The following is a 23,960-nucleotide window of genomic DNA, read 5'->3' on the forward strand; positions in this document are numbered from 1 at the left end:
CTGACAGAGCAGTGAACCACCCCATAAATCAACTACTTTGATACTCGTAGGGAGAGCCTGAGCAAGGCTGAGGCACTACATGCTAGCTGCTCTTAGAATGAATGCAATCAGGAGTTTCCCAAGTCACATATCCCAATCAAAGCAGTCCAGCTGACAAACTTAATGAGAGGAATTCTCATAGTGCCTACTACTATGAAGAGCTGCAATGCCATGGACATCTTCCATGCAAAAAAAAGGAAAACCCACAGCAACCAGGCACCTGACTTCCAAAAGGAACCCCCCAGGGCTGGCACACGCTCAGCACTCTGGAGATCAGCTCTGCAGTGCTTTGTGTCAGAAGCAGCCCCAGAAGCAGAACGCAGCAGCTCTGGGCCATGCACTGAAAGGAGCACCTGAAATAAAGGAGCTGGCAGCTGAATTTGGCACAAGGATGCCCAAACAGCTCCCCAAACCCAGCAGGGTTAGAGGGCCACGGCCCAGGCCTGTCGTCACTGCAGGGCTGCTGACAACCTTCCCTAGAGAGTGCTGCTGCCAGAACAGGGACATGTCTGCCCCAAAAGGGATAGGCTGCAAGGAAGGCTATTTTCTCTTTAAGGTTCCACAGTTAGCAGCAGGAAAAGGGAGGCTGAAAGAAAGAGCAAAGAAAAGCGTGATTGTCCATCCTGAGAAGCAAAGAGCAACGCCAGATGGGCTGATGTTCCCAATGGCACCAGTTTGCAGGCACACGCACTGCTCCTCCGCTGCAGCACTCACATTTCCACCCCATGCTTCAGTTTCCTCACTTGCAAACAGGGATAAAACAACGCCCAGCTCCGCAGCTCTGACCAAAACGCCTCCAAGCAGCTGCTGAGCAGGAAGAGGATCATTTCTGCCCAGAAGAAAACGAGGCTGCTGAATTCCTGCCTTGTGCCCAGATGCTATGGTGACAGGCACATAACAATAACCCAGCGACTAGTCCAAAGGGGAATGTTTGCAATTACCAGCATGCATCAGAAGCCCTAACACAGCAGTTCTCCTGAAAAAAAAAAAAGAAAAGAAAAGAAAGAAAAAAGAAGACAGACATTTCCTGGAGCGTTCGGGCTTTCGGCGTTCTTGTGGCTGAAACAGAAACAGCAAAAAAAGTGATGGATGGCTCTGAGAAGTCATCACAGAACGATCCGCTCTGTGAGGCTGGGAGCTACAGAAAGTGACGGGCGATGCTGCCTCGGGACGGGGTGGCTTTGTGAAGGATGGGACCGAAGGCTGGCTGTGACACCAGAGCCAGCAGCAAAATGCAAGGCTCCATTCGTGCCTCCTGCCCAACCTGCAGGCTCACAGGGGGCGCAGGACATGGCCTCGATCAGCCAACGTAAACAGCGCTGCGTGCTTTGAAAAACACAACAGGGAAAAAGGAGGGGAGGGAACCAGATGACATCGTTTCCTGCTCTGTTTCCTACGACTTTGAAGGAGGAGAATGTGGGCTGAGGGCTTCCACCCTGCGCAGACGGCACAGCTGAGCTCAGAGCTGCCCAGCTGCTGGGCCGTGTGTCCTGGGGCAGCCCTCCTCACCCCACCACCACCAACACACTCCTGCACAGTGCAGGAGCAGACGGAGCACCAAACCCGAGCCAGGGGAGCACACGGTTCATGCTTTGAAGCTCCTGCTCTGCTAATGATGGTCTTTGAAGCAGCCAGACGAGACCGGGCTAATTTGATGAGATAGGAGCAGCCTTTCCTAAGTCCACAGCAGCTACGGGGTGCTCCACAGATGAGCCCTTAAGTGTCGAGTCGGCATCTGTTCCCGCTCTCCTGATGCAAGGCAAGAAATATGTCCCATTGAAAAAAATGCAGGAGTGGGTGGAAGGCTCGGTGTGTGAGCTCACAACTTCCAGGAAGCAAGAATCCCAGCTCCTGAGGCCAAGCAGCTCTGCAAGGGCTCAGCCCAAGCTGAGAGCGTTCCCTTCACTCTGCCTGCAGCAGTTGAATGATTTATGTTCCTACTGAAACGCCTCTGGATGCTGCTTGTCTGAACCAAGGGGAGGAAACAGGGAGCGTGAGGGCACGTGCAGATGATCTCACACATCCAGCTTCCAGCAGGACCACATCTGGCAGACAGCACAGCCCCGTTATCTTGGGGGAACAGAGATAACTTATGGTGTATAAGTACACAGATGGACATCCCAAACCTCAAATGCCGTGGTAAGGTACTGAGCTCAGAGATACAGAAAGAAAGGAAATGAAGGACTGAAAGGGCAACTTGAAAGAATGTGAAGAGCAGGAAAGAACTCACAAGGACTTAGAGAGAGGGAGATAAATGGGATTAGGGTGCTCAACCCCAGAGAAGATGAGGGGTGAGGTGTGCAGAGGTGCTTGCCTAGGACCTGAAACTCAGCTCCCCTCTCTGGTACACATTTTCTGTGCCTTCAGTACATCCTTTGGGTCCCTTGTGGTAAAAAAATCCACCATCTGTACAACATGTATAACAATCAAATACAACAGAAGATACAAGTGTCTAAAACAGTGTCACTCTGCTTTAGACACCTTATGTGAAAACATCTTCCCAGACCCTCTCCAATAACCTACAGAAAGAGATGGGCATTTCCAGAGGGTGAATTAAACCTTAGGGTGGAAGAATTGTTCCCTGAAAGCACTCCTCTCTCCAGCAGAAAAGCTGAGGGGGGTTCCTCAATTTCTCATAAGTACCCACTGTAGTTAAGGCAGCAGTTAGAAGGGAGCAGTTACTGATTATTTAGTAGGAGTTAGTCCCTAGAAGAGTCCTTGTCTCCTCCCTTATCCCACACAGCAATACTGCTTATAGCCTGGATGAAATCCTGCTTCTGGCTACATCCATCCCAATGGGAGCCTCCCAATGGTAAAGGTAAAGGCATCCTCACCTCTTCAGGTCTGCTCAACACGTGCCCTTCAGGGCCTGTGATTCCCAGCTCCAGGATCCTTTGCTGCTCCTAAGGCAGATTAAAAAAAAGAGCAGAAAAAACAAGATTTAAAGCAACGTGCATTATTCTTGCAGCAAACACAGCTGTTTGAAAGAGGGACAAGCGAGATCCTGAGCATCTGTCCCAGTTAATGGTCACATGGGGCTTTGCATGAGGGCCTTAGAACCAGAGTTCTGTCCAATATGCACTGCTGAGAATAACCAGAGCTCTACAACAGCCCAGCTGATTTGCTCACAGGAGCTCGGGGAAGCCTTGTATATTAATTTGCTTCACAATGGGCTCATAGTCCCCTCAGCTTTCACTGCTCATTCACATCTATAAAATGGTCTCTCTACGATGTCAAAAAACAGCATCTCATGGAAACATCATCCAGCGACTGCAGGCAGCTGGGCTCAAGGACTCAGGTGGTCTTCTCCACACCGAGACAATGCAGAAACCCTTTACGATGCCACATGCAAGAGGCACAACGTGTAAAACGAGCTGCAGATCAGATTACATCCAATTAGCAACACTCCCTTTTTGTGGCTATTTCAAGGATTCCAAGTGTCAGCATCCCAGGTACTACACGAAGTTGTTTTCTTTCCCTGTTATTGCAAAGCATTTTTCTGCATGCAGTAGCAGCCACAGCCAGGCACAGTCTTTCAGTTATGGCCAGAAAGGCAGGGATGGCCAACAGCTGCCCCAGAAACCTGACTTATCCCTGACAATGAAGGGAATGACATTCAATGCACAGCTGCGTTGTGCTTTTAAGTGGCTCAGAGATATCCTGGTTGCAAAGAAGGATGTTGAGTTTAAACCTCTCCCAGCAGTTTGAAGCTGATAATCCACAGAATAAACAGAACATACCTCGGCAATGATGTCACCATTCTCAGCATGCACTTGAGCTGTGGCACCAATATCCCGGATAACGCTCAGGACCTCATAGATCTGAAAGAGGGAGAATACACATAACAATATACACCAGGTCTGTGGTCTACAGCTGTACATTTGACCTCCTTCAGCATACAGAATTTGTCAGAATGGAGGAGAGAGGGGCGTGATTTCCCACTCTGCAATGAGTTTGAGAGGGCTCAGGTTGACCAACCCACAACTGATGCCTGCTCTGTTAATGGCCGCTCATTAAAATGCTCAGCAGAGTCATTAGAGGTAACTGTCATCCACCACTGCCTCCCACACGGTTCCCAATGACTCCCAGGCATTCCTCTCCTCCCTCCACATTTAGAAATATAAACTATCCATCTCAGCTCAATTAGCTGTGCTCAGATGGATCCGCTGGAAGGGCAAACAGGAGGGCAGTTCCTTTCGAAGGTCCCAGTGGTTCCAACACAACAGCCCCAAACCCACTTTCCGGACCAGGATGTGTTTGTAAACTGAAACTCATGCCAGGGATCTCATTGTCCTGCCCTGTATTGATGCAGAAAGCAGCAATTTATAAAACTGCCACTGCTTCCACATGAAAGGAGTTGGGATAAACCCTCAAAATGAATTTTACCATTGCTGCCCCTTAGCCAAGACTTGAAAGAATTCTTCGAGGCAGAGCTCTGGGTACTGTTACAAACCTCAGGTACTGTTACACATACAAAGATAGAAACCAGAAGAATGCTATCTACAAATATAGTGAATTAAACCCTGATAGAGACTGATGCACTGATCCTTCCTACCTGGGAGTCAGACAGCTGGAAGCGGTCTTTGAAAGCCATGTAAACCAGGAAGGAGTTCACACCTAGAAGAGAGCGATGGAACTGTGTTTAGCATACAGACTGCAGGCACAGATAAGGCTCAGGACAGAAAAAAGACATCCCACTCCATCAGCCCCTTATCAAGCAGTAATTATAGATACAGAAATTACTTTAACCTGCTGTGAAATGCATGCACGTGATATATGTGCTCTCTTAGCAAATTGGTGTGAAGGCAGTGAAACTACAAGCAGGATGGAAAACGACTCAAGCTTAAGGATGAAATGTCATGGAAATCACAGAGGGGAAAAGCCTGTGAGGTTGCTTAATTCAGCTCTTCCGACCCTGATTCTTCCTTTGTTTCACATCTGAAGCGATCACCCACCTGCACTCACGACACAGAGCACTTGATTCTCAAGCTGATGGGTTTCCACTGAACAAAGGTGCTCCTCTGCATGGCAGCAGCCAAAGGCTCACCTCTGTACATCAGTGCTCCCCACATCAGTGGGACAAGATAACAACAGGGCCTGATGTCGTGAGGATGTAAGGATAAAGCACATCTGAAAAGCCAGTCTTCAAACATAGGAGGCAATTCTGAAGAATAAGGAGGGGAAAGGCTTCCCTCAGCTCTCTCTAACTGCACGTACCGTGATCTTTAACCAGAGCTTCCATCTCCTCCTGGACACCTTTGTGCCACTCGGTGATGTCCACGTGCAGGGAGTAATCGCAGCAGGATTTGCTGTCTGCCCATTCTCGCCACTGGTCAAACGCAGTCAGCAAACTGGTCCCCGGCTCAGGAACAACATGATCAACTGGGAAAGACAACAAAAACACCAGTAAGCTGCTGCAAAACCGAACCATCCCTTTTACCCCTTAGGATATGAGCTGGTTTTTACTCCACATCCCCAACAAGAGGCAGTGCAAAGTGAAGAACAAGCAGGACCAACAGCCTGTCCTGAACGCAGACACAGCCCCGCTGCCCACGCCATCCCTTCGGTCTGATTTCAGCCCAGCACATTGGGTCTAACAGCACCAGGGCTCATAGGCAGCTATGGCATATTCCACCAGTCCTACAGAACCGCCTCAAAAGGTAACTGAGGGGATTTGGTAACGATGCCTCCAGTTTCTGAGGTGTGTAAAGGCTGTACAAAGGCAAGAGGATTACCCAAACCAACCCTATTTCCTGCAAAGTTACCCACTCCCTCTCTGCCTTTTACATGACAGCTAGCAGACAGCTGTTCAAATATTTGCTTTTTTCCAAAAGGCCATGCCTGCCCCTCAGGGCACTGCTCTGGTTTGCAAGGGAAGGATGTGACGTGCAGCTCTTTGTACCACTGGCACAACTTGCACCTCTGGGGGCTGAAGGGTTCAGGACCAGGAGGGCTCTATCTGCTCATGAGGATACAGGCTTCTGCCCATTAAAGAAATCTGTGCTACGGGTGAAAGCTCTGACATTTGCTTGGCATCAGCTCACGGATGTCGTTTTCATCACCTCTGGGAAAATGAAGCCAAACTCAGCTGACAAACAGTCCTGCTGTTGGAAAAACCATCCGATTTCTCCTCCACCAGCTCCTCCTCTCCAATGGTCAGAACCCTTCCACGAGCTTCCAGACTGAATTGTTTCCTGGCCACTCTGCAGCCCACTGTCACTCTGCCAAAGTTAATCTTCAGCTTAAACAGTGCGAACAACAAGGAGAAAAATAACATTCCCTCTGCATTACCAAAGGGACATGGAGAAAACCCAGGTTTGCAGACATGGCCCAGTCTTAACACAAGAGCTGTCTTCCTCAGCCTGCTAACTAATTAAAAAGCCAAAAAATCCCCTTTAATCTCAATGGCACCACAGTCATAAATCCATCTCTGCTCAGATGAAAGGTGCTGTAAAAGTGCTTTCAGCCCCCAGACAACACGTGGCCTATGGACATTAGGGAATTCTGCCTGAGGGCAGCAAGGGTTAACACTATGGTCTCTGCACCCAACAGAGTCCCTAGGACTGACTCTGGTGTTTAGGATCAGAGCTTTACTTTATCACCATCCCATTCCTTGCACTGCCCAAGTATGACTATATGACTAATGGGAGTGCAGGGAGGGGGGAAAGGGACCGGATCTCTGACAAAGTCAGACTACAGCTGGTTATAATAAGGATAAGGGATGGGGGTAATAGGGCACGCGTGCATGAAAGTCAGCTCTGTGGATTTGGGATGCGCCACATGGAAGCTGTACCACCAGCACATCCTGTAGCAGCTCCCTGGGGCTCACTGGCAGCCATACAACCCACTGGCCCCATCCAAACACACTGCTTTGCTTCCATCGCAGCTCCCTGCCAGGCAAATGCTACCAGTGATCCACTTGGTTACATCCACGTGGAAGGACCCAGCAAGAGGCAGGCTCAGGTGTGCAAGGTAACCACCAGCCTCCCCGAAACTGGGATCAAACAGCTCCAAAGAGATCTGGGGAAGCAGCACAGTGCTGCTCTGCAGCCACATCTGACCTGCAGCACAGGGGAAAGAGCTGCATTCGTAGAGTCACAAAGGCTGGGAAACCACGAAGATCACCGAGTCCAACCATCACCCACCTGTGCTGCTGCAGAGGCAGCAGATGCTGCACAGAAGGCACAAGAAACACGGACGTAAGGCCCAAGTTCCAGTCTAGAGCTAATTCAGGCACGCACACTGCTTCTCAATTTTATCTCCTCTCATTACTCCACTGCAAGATCACGTCCTGCATTCCTCCATGCTAGGGCTTGGGGCTTAGTTCTTGTTTGGTTGTGTTTTAGTTAAAACATAATAGCTAGAGCCCAAACAAGCAAGAATGAGCCCAGGTCCCTTCAAGGAGAAGAGTTAAGACTGGTTCTTTGCCTGCTGTTAAATCAACCAAGTATTGCAGCTACTTCTGCTTACTGGGCACGGGTAGGGATTGCCCTCACACAGCTCAGAGCTCCTTCCAGCCCTCGGGCAGAGCTCAGACTGCAACAAAAAGCTTTTTCTTTACGGTCCCCTTGCAGAGAGCAGCACAGAGCAGCAAATGAAAGCTCCATCTGCCCCGTTCCCACAGCCCCGAGCTTCCTGAGATGACCCCCGGGTAGCAGCACGGACGCGAGGTCTCCTGACCCAGCGGAGCACACAGTGGGGGTTTGCCATGTGAAAAGCAGAGAGCTTTGCCCTCAGTGAGCGCTGCTCCCCAGGGAACCCCCCCAGCTCACTGTCGTGCCTGCAGGACGCGTTCAAGGCAAACTGTTGCAATGCACTGCAGTCACCCCTTTGCTCTCCAGACCACTGCAACCTTCATCTCGCCTTGCTTCCAAGCCCAGATGTTTTCTTCCTGCTGTACAAATGATGTCAGCTGCTGAGTACCGAGGAGGAAGCTGCCAACTCACTTCGAGCTCAAAGCATGCACCAAAAAAGAAACAAAAGGAAGAAGAAAAGGCAGAAAAGGAAAGATCGTTTCAGTATCACTTCATTAATGCCGAAACCTCGAGGAGGAACTGCAGAGCTGAGGTCCTCAGAGCAGCTCCCTGCATGGCACTGAACTTCAGCTCCAATCCTCCTTGCTTCTCAGTGGCAAAGCCGGGGTTTGGATTGCAGTGGTTTCTCAGCTCAGAGCAGAAAACATTCGGTAGATTTATCTTTTACCCTTCTGGGACACAGAATCCAAACTGCAAGAGGCTGTAAAGCAAGCTGGTCTGCATCAGGAAAGCAACTGCTCCACAGGAAGAAAAACAAAAAGATGATGTATTTTACAAATCATCTCATTTTTCTCTTGATAAGAAACCGATGGGATTCCAGCATTACTGGACAGTTTATTTGTCTTTTTCTCAGACAAAGCAAAAGTTCACCGCCCTTTGGAATGCAGTGGGATTTGAGCACCTGTGCACCCACATGCCATCATCAAACAGCCTTTAATTACCCCTTTGATGTGCTGGGTTTTGCTCTCCCCCCATAACACTGTTTATGAGGTGCATCTGTGCTTACTTCCACCTCTTTGGGCTCCCACCCACTCACCACCCATGGCTGTTCTCTGCCCCTCTCCTGATCCTTTGCTCCCCTCCTTGGGCAGATTAATCAGCTCAAGATTAAAAGCAGACAATAAGCCAAAGTGAGACAACAGCACTAACCACTGTGAGCTTATCCGTGTGGCTCCCACGTCCAGGGCTGGCGTTCAGCCACATGAAACATCGTGTATCCTACCATCCCATAAGGCTGAATGCTGCAGAGAAGAGTTAACACTCAGCGTTAAGTCGAAGGGGAAGGAGAAAACGTAGAGGCACCGATTTAAAGGAAACTCTGAGTCGCAGAATGGTTTGAGTTGGAAGGGACCCTTAAAGGCCATCTGCTCCAACTCCCTGTAGTGCACAGGGACACCCACAGGTGCTCAGAGCTCCATCCAGGCTGACCCTGGGTGTCTCCAGGGATGGGGCATCCACCATCTCTCGGGGCATACTGGTTTCCTCCTCCCACTGGAGCTTTCCCAAAGCAGGGGCTGCCTGCAGCTCTCCCCCAGCAGCACCCAGTTGGAGAACAGAAGTAATGGGCAGATGGGATCACGGGCCACTTCACCAACAGCCTACAGGATGCTCTGGGACTGACAGACATCACTTCAAAGAGCTCTCTGGCACCTGAAGATCTCAAAAAAAATGCAGGTTAAGAACTCAGCTTAAGAGAAACAATTGCTTTTCTAGACCTCAGTGGCACAGCTGAATGCAGCCCTGCGTTGGAAACACAACGTTATTTGCTGGATGGATGCCCTGATGGGTGGGGATTAATGGGTTTTATGGCTTCCTGGTATTGTGGCATGTTCTGATTTTTTTTCTTTTCTTTACATCCTGCCTCATTTGAGCAGGGCTTGGCTCACTGACTGCTCTTCCTGGAGTTTCTATTAATAGTTTTTTGCTTCCAGCTTTGCCCTCTAAAGCCTTTTTTCAACCTGTTTAATTATGTGACATCTAAAGCATGCACAAAACTCTTCCTCCATCTTCAGCTAATGAATGCCACTACCAGGAAAGAGAAAAACTATTCGATATGGACAATATAAAACTGAATTAGGCCAAAAAAATTGGATATGTCATACAACCACGTGTGCAGGGTTCCATTCACTGTTATAAACTGCAGTTGCATGCATTATTTCAGGCAATGACCCGCACAGAATGCACCTATTGTGTAAGACCAGTTTATAAGGTGTAAATCCTCAATATTTAACTGTTAGCAGTCAGGTTTTAAATAGCAGCTTGATTACTACAAACACATCTGCCTTTTTAATACTACTTAATCCTCGTAGCCACTGTGTGTGATCAAATCTGGTGTATTTATTGAGTTGTATGTACTGTTGGAAGGCATTTTATGGAAGGGTTGTAATTAAATTCAGCCCTGGTAATTGCAGAGCTCCCTGGAACGAGGACTGGAGCTGCTGCTGCAGCAGTGCTCTCCTGGCACTGGGGTGGACTGGGAGAGATGCTGTGGAAGCGAATGGGATGCAGTCAATACACACAAAGGGGAAGTCAGGCCCCTGACCAACCCAAGAGAAGATTATGCCATAATCTCCACGCCGTAATCAGAGACCATTATAACCAAGGTCAAGGCAACGTGCCTTGTCCAGTGACAGCGCTGTTCTAAAGCCAACTCTCAGCTACAGGACAGAGACCTCAGCATGTCTTCTGAGCTCCAAAATCCCCAATCAAGCGACCTGGAAGTGCCTCACATCCCCTACATTCCCATTACAGACAGTTCTTCCCCTAGAACACACTCCAGGGTGTGTTTATTCCATCTAGAAGGAGGAAGGATCGCTACCAGCTCACCTTTAAGGTCCCTGCTTCACCTACCTGTCGTACCCAAGCTGATGCATTGCCCATAGAAAGACAGTGAGGATATAAACAAAGAAACCGCTTAACAGCTCACAATGAGATTCAGTTTGCATAGCTGGGGGTCCTATCCCCAAATTATGCTTTTTGAAGCACAGAAGGGATCATCCCGAGGAGTAACAGCTCTCTGCACCCATGGCACAGCCCATGCTAACACAAACACGCCGAGGTCATTCGCTTGGAAGCATCTGCTGGACCAACAGAGGGAAAGGCAGAGTCAGTGACACCACGGGTTGTTTTCTGTCAGTCTTGGTGCAGTTTATTAGGCTCCATGCAGAGAAAGTCAGGAACTGGACAGGACTCAGAAGGACTGGATATATCCAGGCTGGTGACATTTTCAGACTGCAATGTTCTGTTACTCCCCTGCTGATGTCACGTAGATATTTCCCTTGTCTTTTCAGCCGTCTGATCAGATCCAAAATATGATTAATAATGTCTTCTGGACACAAGTTTAAGGAACAGCAGGCTGTATGTCCAAACAATAATTACTAACCCCAATTCCACAGTCGGAATGACTGCATCTTTAGTTCCTTACAGAGCAGGTTTACTGCACACCCAGGTCATGGTAAAGGAGCAGGGGAGCCAAGTTCAGATGAGATATTCCAATGATTCCAAAACTTACACCCGACTGTAGGCACACTCCACACTTGAAGCCCAACACTTCAAAGGCAAATTGGCCCGAATGCTTTGTGGAATGGGACTGAGCAAAATGCTGCTGTGGAGCTCAGGTCAAGGCAACGCACAACCACAACAACAAATGCAACCACAACAGCACCCAGGGGCAAAAGTGTGATCAGAAAGAAGCGGACACGCTGTCCCTCTCAGGTCAGCAGAGCTATGCCCTGCCCAGCAGGCTTTTTCCACTGGTTGGGAAGCTGGAACAGCTCTGGGTCTGCACTGCTGTCCCCAGCATCATGCTCTGGCTCTCTGCCTTCTTTCATTGCCCATCACTGCCTCACGGGAGCACAGAGATGAAGAGGAGCACAGTTGTAAATGGGAATTTTTGCAGCGAGGCTCCTCCAACCCACACTAATGGCAGAAGCTTGCACAGACGAGGCTCTGTCTTTTGTTTCCACCACGGACCAAACCTTTACAGCCATCTCTCACATTCGTGACTTCAGTTTCTTTGCTGGTAGCAAACAGATCCAGAGCTGCAGGGCGGCTTTATGGGACATTTCCCCATTCTATCCAGCTGCCGTTTCCCCCTTCTTTAGGGTGTCTGCACAGCAAACTGCTCCACAAACTAACAGGAGCAAACACTGATCTTGGAGCCACTGCCAAATTCTACGTGACAGAAGAGCATCTATGGATTTTCCAGCTCCAACGATTTCACCAAACTACTCTGCTTCATGGTGGGCAAAGAGCCTCCATGCAAAGAGCCTCCATCCATCAGTCTGAGAAGTCATCTGAACCCCATCAGGGGCTGAACTCATCCCTTCGGACACTGCTACAGATCCTGAAAAACTCCATCTGAAATAAATAAAACTCTTGGAAAGGGATGGATCAGTTCCCATGCCCCGAGCTGGGAAGAATCCTAAAAGGACACGTTTATGGGGTGAGATGTTGTAACTGCTGGGTTACTCTACCTCTTGCCGTGCAATTATTTGGGAATTTCCCCCCTTCCTCCTCTTTGTGCTGTGTAACAGCATGGGATGGTTCTCACAGAGCTCCTCCACCAGCTCCTGCTGCCCATAGGCTGCACCAGGGGATGGCATTCATGTGTAAACCACCACAGAGACCCCCAAAAACACACAGACAGCACACATGGAACTGCTTTCAGGAAAAGAGCAATCTGCTGAAAATATGTCCAGGAAGGGGAACTTGCAATAGCACAGCCCTTTTGGATGGGCTTTGAAAATTCACCGTCAGGTTCCCCATTTGCATCAAACCCAACGGTTCCTCCCACTGCTTAAAACAGGGAATTCAGAAGCACGGAGAAATTAAACGATGTGCCCATTGGCAGCACCAACAGCGTTGTACCAAAGGAAGAAAAGAGAGTTCCCAGCAGCCATAACTCCTCAGTGCCCATTGCTGCATTCCTTCCCATTGCGCACGGCTGCCACGGCAGAGAGATGCACACCCAGCCCCAGCAGCCAGCAAGCAAAGCATGATTAGATTATACCAGACAGGGGGGCTAATTGGTATTCCTCTAACACTTCTTCTCAGCAGAAAGATTAAAAAGGTCCCGTTTCTAAGAAACAGAGGGGATCCCTGAACTGAAGGCACAGTGGCTGAGAGATGGAAAAGGGCTCTGCTGACTCAGGGCACCAAATTCCACTGCGCCCACGCGAGAAATAACGTGTTTTGTTCTGCCATCCTTTCTTTCAGGCATCATTTGCTTCCTTCCCCTGACAAGCAAAGCTAATTCCCAGTGTGGAAAGCTAAAGTTCCTGTCTGACAAGGATGATTTCTGCTGAGTCAAGCTCACAAGAGGGCAAAAGAAGCCAAAGAAGGCCAGCAGGAAGGCAGCAACCCATGCAGAGCCAACCGTGCCAAAGGAAGGGCTGGAGGCACCATTTCCTGCTGCTTTTATGACCTTGTCTTAATCACCCTCAAGTTGAGACAGGCTATCTAGCAAGATTTGATACGTGCCCTGAAAACCCATCACAGACAGCGCTGATGGAGGTGGGTTTTTGTTGTTTGGGTTTTTTTGATAGGTTTTTTTGTTGTTTTTTCAGACTGCTTTTCAGTCTCCAGTAGACAAGCTTTAGACAATGATCATCTGCTCAGGCAGCTGAGGACCCAGCTCAAACTTGGCAGCACACAAGAGGCACTGTCAAGTGACACCCATTAGCTCCATCCTTCTGTGTGTCATCCGTAAGGCATGGGACTTGGGGCTGAGAGCAGTGGGCACATGAAAGGAAGGGAAGCATTTAAAAGCAGCTTTTCAAAGAAAAGAACGTGGACTTCATGCAGCGGGAAAGCAGTACAGCCATCCCGACCACTACATGGAATAAGAGGGATTAAGTGCTATTGCATAAACATACAACGCTGGTTACTTCTCTTGAGCGAGAGCCAAATCCCTCTTTTCAGATGCATGGAAAAATGTAGGTCAGTTCCATCTGCAGGAAGACGGCTGCACTGTCAGCGCTGTGGACATTTCAGCACTCATTTGTGCACAGCTACATTGGATGCGCTGGAGTATCCAGGCTGCAGCACGTGCAGGACAGCCTGCAGCCACTCCTTCCTCCTCATGGAACAAAACAAACAGTGCTAGGGCCTCTGTCAGAAATCGGGGCTGCCAAGGATGCAGGAGACCAGAGAGAAGGCAGGCACGGTGCGCAGAGCAGCTCTGGAAAAGACAGAAGATGGGAAAATACGGGAAATCTACTTACAGGCAAGCTGTGCTGAACAGCAGTGGCTCACAGGACTCCATCCCCAAGCTGCTGATGCTCTAAGAAAGGAAGATGGCTCAGCCAACAGATAGGGCCACTGGGCAGGGCCAGCAAGTACGGCCATCAGCCAGGGACCACCAGCTCCTGCACAACCTCAGGCAAAGCAGCACAGCTCTTAATTGTTCTCTGCAGCAGCAGCAAAGATGCTACAATCACTGCAGCCCAAAGGGAATCCAGCGCACAGAACAACGCACAACGTGAGCAGCTGCTTCCTTCTGTGCTAACTGGCAAGAGACATCAAGGACTTGGCAGATTGGCTCCAGAGAGACCTCTTAGCAAATCCCAGCAGAACAACAGGCACAATCCCACCCAGCAGAAAGCAAAGAGGGGACAGCAGGAAGCACGGGCAGCAGGGCAGGCTGTCAGCCCATGGGCACCACGATGCCTAATGGCCTTAGAGGGGCTTAAAGCCAGAGCAGTGCAGCAGCCCACAGGGGACTGCCCATCCCTGCATGCTGACGGACTTTCTCATGAATGATTTTAAGCCTGGTCTGAATGAAAGCACCAAACACATCAGCAGGGAGCTGGAGGGCAACAAAGCAAGTGAGGTTAAGCATGAATTGGGGCAGAGCCCAAGGAGCAGGAGGGTATAAAAGGCACTGAGAACTGGAGAGAGGAGAGAAACGGCCGGAGGAACTTTGTACTCCTGTGTGGTCACATCATTATCTTAATACCAGCATCCAAGGGAAGCCTCTCCCCATACAAACATCCAACTTTCAAACAAGTGGATGTTTCCATTACATTTCTAGAGAATTAAACATTTCTCTGCTGCAGAACTGCCAGCAGCTGCTGGAGGTGAAGCAGGCATGCACCGCTGCCTGGCATGGCTGTCCCTCCCTGCACAGTTCCTCTTTATCTTTGCTTCTGGGTGCAAAAAGGAACAAAATTCAGGCTGGTCTCTGTACAACAGTGCAATGCACGCACACACTGCCATAGGTTCCCCATCCATTGCAGGGGGGTGGACTAAACGACCTGTAAGGGTCTCTTCCAACCCAAACCATTCTGTGATCGGGTGAGGTGCCGCAGCTCTGTGGCCACTGCCCTTGGACTCAATTGCTTGATTTATGCTCTGTGCACGACTGCTGGGTCACCTCCCTCCCTGTTTGCATCCTTTTCCTTTCCCCACCATCCAGACTCTTCCTCTCTACCAGGACAGGACTCCCTCACAGCAACCCAGCAACCACACACGTAGGTGATCCCCACGTGCGGATCCAACATCACACCGTGCCAGCCTGCCATTGCCCCAGAGCGCTGCCTGGCCCTTCCTTCAGCCCCTCTCCAACCTCCCTCTATTACACCTGCATTTCTGAAGCCCAAAAACTGAGAGGTGAGGCACCACACTAGGTTGGGATCGCCCTTCTAAGCAGATGAACTTTGAGATGGGGAGCCCTCAGGATGACCCAGGAGCTGTGAAGTCACCCTGCCTGCACTGCTGAGTGGAGCCCAGCAGCCAGCACTCTCCTGAAGAGCCCTGCCATCCTGCTCCAGCCTCCCTGTAACAGCAGGATAAAGCATTAAGAAGCAGAGTGCATTCCATTCAAAGTTCCCCTTCGTATTCTGAACCTCCCCAGATACAAAGCTCATATCCCAAGTGCATATTCTCCATGTTATTAGGATAACTGCTAGTCAAGTTCAAAAGGCAGCTGGCTCCCAAGTCACCAAGCCAAACAGAGCTATAATTTCTCCTCACTGTAATTTCTCCCTATGATTATAACAGCGGTTGACTGAGTCAACACAGGCAATGTCAGCAAGCAGTTGGACTCAAAGACTGCAGATACCCAGGAAGAAGCAGCGTTGGGGAGGATGAAACGTGTGTGGGAGCTGCCCTGGATGGACATTCAACAGGCCAGAGGATCGGGGAGCCAATAAATACACACAGCTTAGCTTTGTCCTTTCTGCAGGGTAAGAAGCAGAGAGGGGAAATCCTGCCTCTGCTGAAGTCAGGGGGAGTCAGACCGTGGGTGTCGAAGGGGATTTCACCCATCACAACTAACAAGCAAGCACACGATCACAGGGCTTTAAGAGACCACCCTGCTCTTAATTTCTCCAGCAGCTCCAGCGAATGCCAGAGGGCATCAGCCTCTCTCAGGCCGAGACAAAGGGTGCTCACAAATGCCATCTTGAGCTCAACATAAACTCCATAGGCTACACAGGTGAGAAAAACACTCGCAAAGGACAACTTCAGCTGAGCCCTTTTCCCAAACTCCAGAGGATCTTTCCACATAACATGGAATCATTATGGCTGGAAAGACCTCTGAGACCACCACGCCCACCCCACAGCGCCCACTGACCTCCAGTGCCACATCTCCATAGAACAGCTCCCAGACGATGGCCCCAGCACCCCTGGGCAGCTGTGCCACTGCATCACTGCTCTTTCAGAGAACAAATTGTCCCTAATACCCAACCTGGCACAACTTAATGCCACCCTCCCCTGTCCTACTGAATACAGGAATAGGGGGAGCTCAGGGAAGCTGGACGAGCTACAGCCCCATACAGCCTCCTCTTCCAAAATCAGCTGCGGATCATCCTGGAATCCTTCTCCCCTCAACCACTTCATTCCAACGTTAGAAATGGGCCAGAATCCAAGTCTTCCCAGAGCAATATTCTCCTGAGACACGCAGCGCTGCTCGCCCTCTGCTGACACAACCCGCAGCAATGCTGTTCTAAGGCAGGGATGGAGAAAGGAGTGCAGCAAATTACGCTTTCAGAAGAACAACTGCATCACGGTGCCTCTCTTCAGCCTCGCACAGCAAACCTGGTTTTGCTTCTTTGCATGCCAGCCAGGCCAGCCGGAGCCTCGCAATGTGCCTTTGGCACCGGGGGCAGAGACAGAAGGATCACAGCAGGAATTCCTGCTCAGAAATCGGCCCCAGTTTGTGAGGAGAGGCTCAGGAAGAGAAGGGCTGGACAAAAATCAGGGCTGCTCTGTTTAATACCCATCGATAACCCGATGTTCCCATCATGGATGTGCAGCAATGGGATTACTGTAGAGGGGAAGTAAATAGGAACAGGGCTTGGAAACAATAGATTACATTCTGGAATTCCTGCGTGCTTCCCTCGGATGCCGTCCATGTGAGAATTAAAGGGACAACGTTCATGTGATACGAGCCGAAAGAGACAGCACAACCAACCCAGGCAAACCAGGTGAGAAAAACATACAGATGAGACTGGGAAGCGTGGGGGAAGCTCTAAAGGGGGGCTTCCCTCCAGTTTCCCCAACTCAGAGTCACGTTATGAGCACCATTACACAGACATTTAGGCACTGCAGTCGTAAAGCCAACCAGCGTGTGTGCAAACAGAGGCTTAAGCACTTCTGAAGTACAACTGGGCCCCAGCTGATCCCTCTGAAGTAAAGGGCTGCTTTAGAAAACTTGACTTTCTGCTTGCAATGGTTTCCCCCGTTGAGGGAAATAGTGCTCCCAGAGCCCAGATGCAAACGATAGGGAAAGTTATTTTGGTCTAATTCAACTTAACAAGGAAGAACAAAGCGACGACTCAGGTGGACAACGTGAACCAGGTGTGCTAAAAACACAGACAACCAATTAAACACAATCAATGAACTGAAGCTGGAAAGCAAATCCCATTTAAGCCGTATTAACTTAGACTGACAGCAAAGATTTAGAGGGGAAAAATGGATTTTAGTGATAAAATTGAGACCATCCACAGCTGCATTCCCAGTTTACATTCCCTGAACGCGTGAGGTTATCTCCACACTCAAACCTCATGCCCCAATTGGTAACATGATGCAAAATAACTTCCCAGGTTATTTCCTGGCCACGTTCACACACCATTCAGTGTGGGCCAGGTCCAGAACAAGCTCTGTTTCCAAAACAGATCCTGGCTGCGTTGGCACCAGTGGCTCCTACTCCCAGTGTCAGTCAATCCCAGTCCCCCCCCCATTGGGACAGGGATCAGAGAGCTCTTCTCTAAGAGCTGAGGATGTTCTCAATCATATGGAGCTGGGTTTGAACCAAGGAGAGCGAGGGCAGCTCCTGGCTGTGCCTCACATCCCTTTATATACACCTGGGTGGGACAAAAGCCACCAGAACTTCTGATTTGTATTCTTTCATTTCTCTGCATCTCAGCTCCCTTCCTGTGGAATGGCAGCACCTCAGAGTACATGAAAAAAAAAAAAAATGCAGTGTTCAGATACTGGGCTGCTTTACACCTTTGTCCCTCATTGCCACGTGCAGCAACACGCTGCAGGATGCCCTGCTTTACATGTGACCAATTGCACTGCAGTGTTTTATTTTATATTCTCTTTTTCCACACCTCCAGCCCAAACAAAGGCAACACCAAACTTCTGCAGCCAGCATCAGTGGGGTCAGATAGTCTGGAAGTCACCTAGGAGACACTGGAGAGCCAGAGGGGAACACGATGGGTGTCTGACCCTGCAGGACGCCCAGTGCATGTCTGTCTTTATTTTGAGATGTTTTCATTTCCCGATTTCTGTCTTCCTCCAAAAGAGGATATGAGCACAAAAGGAACAGCACTTAATTGATGATTCAATGTGTGTTAGATTGGGACCGTGCAAACCTCAAATAAGTGGCCCAGTTTTTAAAGACACATCAGCACGCAGCTGCTCACCAAGAACTGCACTACGGACACCAACCCTTCCCCTGACAGCCCTGCACGATGCAGCTGTCCTTTCTCTCGCTGTAAATGCAGCAACTGCTGTTCCAGAAAGGCTGAGCTCTGCAGGTGAGCGAGCACAAACCTCGGACATCACTGAGAAAGGGAACAGACACGGGGTGTCCGAGGTGCTGCTCGTACTGGAGCCAGAGCTCCAAGTCTCACTGCTTTCAGTAGGAGCAGACCTATGGGAAAAGCAGCAAAGTCACAAAGTACCAAAGTCAAACTGTGCCAGCAGGGACAGCGGGAGGGAAGTGGCTGACAGCTGCAGATGTGGAGACTGCAGTGTTTCATCCCCACTCCCTGCCCCTACACAAGCTTTGCTCAGCAACCTGACCAGCCATGGGAAATCCCCTGCTGCTGGTACACCCCTCACAGCTCACAGCCTCTCTGCAGGCTTTCTGATTACCACCAGAGAAAGGTAAAGCTCTCCTGGAACAGAGAAGCGGCCAGCTTACTGATCATGGTGGTGCCCCCAGCCAGCGCAGCCTTGGTCCCTTGGAAGAAGTCATCAGCAGAAGTCATCCCCTGCTCCGGCATCTGGAAGCGGGTGTGAACATCAATCCCTCCAGGAATCACCATCCTGCCGTGGGCTTCGATGGTTTTCACTCCTCCGGGCACGATGAGATTCTCTCCTATTTGCCTGGTACACAGGTTGCAAACAGGTCAGACAGACAGCAGCCGAGGCACACGCTCTGCAAACACACACCCTGCGCTGCTGAACCCGGCCACTGTTTTCCTTTTCCATATAAAGCAAAGCACAGGGCTGGCAGACCCAGCTGATACAGTTTTATTCTTCCCCTTGAAGCAGCTGCATAATTGAGAGCAAAGCATGCAATTACTTCGGGACCTGGGGGGAACATTAGGTATAAGAGGAAGGAAAAGTCGGAGCCACACTGGCAGCCAGCTGGAGGAGGGACCAAGCACAACAAGCAATGCTCTGCTAGGACAGGAGTGGGTCACCAAGTGGCAACGCAACACCCAGTGCTGGCTGTCCAGCAGCAAGATGGATGTTAACACAGGTTTGGAAGCACGGGCAGAACTTTGGCCCCTGTACTCTCCTTCCATGCACAAGTATCACGCAGCTCCTGCACAAACAGGAGGACACGCAGTGCTGGTGGGAGCTCCTCTCACCCGCGGGTTGTGAAAAACGCAATGGTGGGTGACAAGGGGCAATTAATGAGCTGCCTGTGGCTGGCTCCTCCAACTTCTAACCTTGATGAACAAAGCACATGTGCCGCCTGGGAGAGCCAGCACAGGAAAACTCCTTGTTTGTAACCTCTGGCTTGGCTGCTTTTTTCCTAAGTGTAATTTTCCTGAGAAACCTCTGATCTACTTAACGTGCCAGAAATGCGTGCTTTGGGAATGCAAACACAGAAGTGCGCTGGGAAGAAGTTTGTCCACACAACAACAGCATCCTTATTAACTCAAAGGGATTTCGGATTGATCCCTGCATCACTGAATTGCAAAAAACAGCATTGCAAGAGACCCCGAGAGGTCACCTCAGTCCAATTTCCTGCCCTAAAACAGAATTAAAGGCATCCGGGTACTGAATCCTGCGTTCAAAATGCCTTCAGCCATAACTCAGCTCACTGTACAACACAGATAACTCCAAACATATGCGCCATCTCAGCATGGGGCTGTTTGCATGGCTAAAATTAAGCACATTTAAAGCACCTCCTTCAAACCACACTCGAATGCCAGATCAGTTTGGTTGTGTTTTCAAGGTTCCCGCATTGATCAGTGTGTAGGTGTGCAAAATACTCACTTCTCTTGGCAACCCAACCCAACGCACTGAGGGTCCAAGCAGTGCCTTTCCCCACACTCCAATCGCAGCATGCCATCACGTTCACTTACTTGATGAGCCCATCTTCCATGTAGATGTCTGCATAGAAAGACTGGTCGTCATTGACAATCTTCCCACCTTTGATCAGAAGACGATCGCTCTGCAACAAAGAAGCACACGGCAATTCCTAATTACACTGACAGTCTGCAGTGTCACCCCTGAGATGAAAGAGGAGGGCTGGAAAGAAGCCCTGCATTATTCAGGAGTCAGAACGCAGCTCCATCCGTCGCCGTGCTTTCAACTGCAGAGATAGAAATGCTTTGTTTCAGTGCAAGTCCTTTCATCGTGCAAACGATCCCAAGGAATCAGAAGGGAAAAAGGCATCGGGTTGAGGCTTGGCAGCTTCACTCAGCCCTGCAGCACCACCATCACCTGCAGCAAAGGCAGCGCACAGAGCTCTCTGGGGATGCTTAATGGCCACCGCGCTGCTGCTTCCAATGCCTCGGTCGCATGCAAAGTTTCCCATGTGCACCCACAGGCTGCAGCCACCACTCGGCCAACTGTGAGTCAACGGCTGTCAGGGAAATGGCCCAAAGTCTGTTGCCAGGGGTTACTCCACACAAACAAACCCCGTTTGTCCAACTCGGGGACGTTTGGGCGCAGCGGATGCTTTTACTGCCTGTCCAGATCACTGCCGCATGATCGGATGGAAAACAAGCCCAGATGAGCAAAGCAAGCTGGAAAGAAGGGCTTTAAGCACGGCCTCATTAAAACACCCGCAGACTGGGAGGCAGCTTGGCAGGAACAGAAAGGTAGCTGTGACAAGGCAGCTGCTGGGCACTCTTTCATACACCACCCAGGTCACCTCCTGCCTTCCCAGCCGGGGCAGCTCCAAAGCAAATCCGCCCTTTTTTGCAGCTGTGAGCAACAGCAGAGCAGGCGCTGCAGAGCTGTGCTTGGGGACACAAGCTGGAAGTGACTTCTGTTCTGCTGGCTCCTCCACCCCTGCTATGACCTACGCTTCAATCACGGCGCATACAGAGATGCAGCACTGCGTTCAATCTGCAATTGGCCCCAGTGCAGCACTCCGTCCCCGTCCCCCCATATGACAAAGCTACAGCACAGCGTGGTGATGCCAAAAGTGACTGCAAGAAAGGGCAGAAAGCAGAACAGGAACTCAGAGCTGCCTCAAACTCAAGCAAATGGACGCACGACTGCGCAGCTCAGAGCCCTTATTCTGAATTAGGTCTGACAGAAGAAAGGAATCGAGCATCCTCCCGAGGAGCTCATAAGCTGGAGAGGCACATTTTCAGCAGTCTGAGTGCTAAAACTGCACCAGCTCCTAACTGACACCCTTAGATCCATCCTTTATGCAGCAACTATAGGAGACGTTAAATGCTTCTCCTTCCCCCTCCCTTTTTCTCCCCCTGCTGCAATGGAGAGCTTCCCCCAACAACGCCTGCTTATGAAAACCAACACACCAAAACCGCAGGAAAAGCTGAGATTTAAACACAGGAGCAGCTACAAACACCAACAGGACCAAACAAATTAACTCAGGGCGTGAAAAGCTGCCCACCTCCCAGTGCCAGGCAACAGAGCACTGCCCTACATGCTTTCCATTCCCAGAAGCATTGCAGTGTCGGTGCCCACCTCCAATGCAGGCTCCCCGTGCTGCTACAAAGGCTGCAGCCATGGGGATGGGTTGAGCTTTGGCCACCTGCATCACGGGCAGCAGAAAGCCCAACACAGCCAGCAGTGGGGGCCCAAAGAGCGTCACGGACCGCTCGCCTGGAGGATGCTCTGCTGCTAACCGGGGCTCGGGAAGGCTCTGAAAGGAGCACGGATCCTTCTGCTCGCTTCGGCCGCCCCCGAGACAAAAGCAGCACCTGCACGCACGGATGCGGTCTGCAGCAAAACGATGGGAACGGGGCTGGGCTGCCGCCCCGCACGGCGCATCCAGCACGGAAACCCGAGCGTTCCGTCAGCACAAAAACGCGTCAGGCGGCTCCCGGCCCACGGGAACCATCGCCACACCGTTACGTCCCTGCGGGCATCCTGCCGTGCGGGTGGAAAGCTCTTATTTGTCCCCGAAACACCTCGACGGGAGGCGAGGGCAGCGCCGCTGTCACGGCTCGGAAGGCGACGGCGCTGGGTGTGTCCGCGGGGGGGGCCGACGGAGCGGCCGGTGCCCGCAGCGCTCCGACGAGGGGAGCGCCCACCTTACGTAAGGAAAAGTTGGGGCCGCAATACCTGCCCTACATCGGCTCCGCAACGGGGGGAAGCGAGGGAGGGGCTTTACATAACGGCGCCGGCCCCGCTCCCCCAGGATCGCGTTGCGAGAAGCTTCGGGGGAAGGGAAGGAGGGATCCGCCGGGCTGGGGGCTGCGTGTCCCCGTCCGGCCCCCGGCGCAGGAAGGGCCGCGCGCGGCGCTGATCTCATTACCCGGCCCCGAGCCCCGGCCGCCGGCACACAAAGGGCTTTAATCCCCGCCACCCCTCCCCCTTCCCCGCGCCCCCCACTCACCGTGATCCGCGGGATGTTCTTCTTCCCCTGGTAAGACATGGTGCGAGCTCGCCTCCGCTCTATTTATCCACCTATTATTATTATTTGTTTAAATAAAGAAAAAGCAGCGGGGCGGATGCTGTATCCCTATTGTCTCGCGTGCGGCAAACGCTTCCCAAAGGAAAAAAAAAAAAAAGAAAAAGAAAAAAGAAAAAAACCAACAGAGGAAACAATACCAAAAAAATAAAACAACAACGATCGGCACGAGCCCAAATCACCGCGATGCTACGGAAAGGGGCGCGGGGTGCGCCGGGGAGGCGAGCGCGGCTCTCCGCAGCGCAGTCAGCAGCAGCCCAGCGCCGCGCCGCCTTTCTTCGCTCTGCGCGCAGCTCCGCGCCGCCCCGCCCCGCCCCGCCCCGCCCGCGCAGGGAGGGGCCGAGCGCCGACGCAGCGCCAGCGGCGGAGCGCGCCGCGCACGCGCAGAGAGCCGCTCTTTTCGCTCGCTCCAGCCGACGCGGAGCGCCATTGGCTGCGCGCGCGGCGGGATGCAAATGAGGCGCGGTGCGAATTGGCGCAAAGGAAGGGAGCGGGAGACGCCCGCGCGGCGCCGCGCTCCGGATCGGAGGGGGGGGGGGGGGGGTCGCGGGGCACCGAGCGCGGCTCCGCCGGCGGAGGACGCACCGCCCTCCATCTTCTTTGTCCCACCCGCCCTTCTTGGCGCTGCCGACGCCTTAGCGGAAGAAGGGGAAAAATAAGGCGCAGCCGCTCCCGGCTCTTTCGTATCCCAGCTGACAGCTCTGCTTTCTCGCTAAGGCGCAGAACGAAGCCCCTTCCTGCAGCCACAGCCGAGCTGAGCGCCCGTGGGGCGATTCCTGCCCTTGTGCTGCTCTCAGTGCTTCTGCCGCACTGGGAGATTTCCGTGTCCCTGTCCTTGTTCTTAAGGAAAGAAAAGCATCAGGCAGCACATCTCCCTCCTTCCTCGCACGTGCGACACAAAGAAATGGGTTCGTGGCTGCAGTGCAGGACAGGTGATGGGGACCCATTGCACATCTATCCTGCCTTCTGGAGAGCCCCAGCATCACAGGGTTGGGTTGGAAGGGACCTCAAGGATTATGAATCTCCAGCCCTCCCCATACACACACACCGCATGCAGGGCCGCCAACCTCCCCATTTCATACCAG

The 23,960-nt window shown here is 51.4% G+C and overlaps 1 protein-coding gene across 3 annotated transcripts in view; it reads right to left on the minus strand.

Moving 5' to 3' along the window:
- The window catches only part of DPYSL2 (dihydropyrimidinase like 2), a 43,773-nt gene that overhangs the window by 11,612 nt on the left and 8,201 nt on the right, over positions 1–23,960 (minus strand). For 2 of the 3 annotated variants that reach the window (XR_014887949.1, XM_085242761.1), the window contains exons 2-7: positions 20,348–20,436; positions 18,949–19,133; positions 5,257–5,421; positions 4,595–4,656; positions 3,780–3,860; positions 2,874–2,942 (exon numbers count right to left, since the gene is read on the minus strand). Coding sequence is in view for 2 of the 3 variants with exons in the window: in XM_085242761.1 (XP_085098887.1) it covers positions 2,874–2,942; positions 3,780–3,860; positions 4,595–4,656; positions 5,257–5,421; positions 18,949–19,133; positions 20,348–20,436 (651 nt within the window). In the remaining variant the exon portion in view is untranslated. Of the gene's footprint in view, positions 1–2,873; positions 2,943–3,779; positions 3,861–4,594; positions 4,657–5,256; positions 5,422–18,948; positions 19,134–20,347; positions 20,437–22,800; positions 23,192–23,960 lie in introns of those variants that run through there. The other variant, XM_085242762.1, reaches the window with a different exon arrangement.

This window comes from Meleagris gallopavo, chromosome 24 (assembly GCF_905368555.1).
Source record: "Meleagris gallopavo chromosome 24, MGAL_WU_HG_1.1, whole genome shotgun sequence".
NCBI lineage: Eukaryota > Metazoa > Chordata > Aves > Galliformes > Phasianidae > Meleagris > Meleagris gallopavo.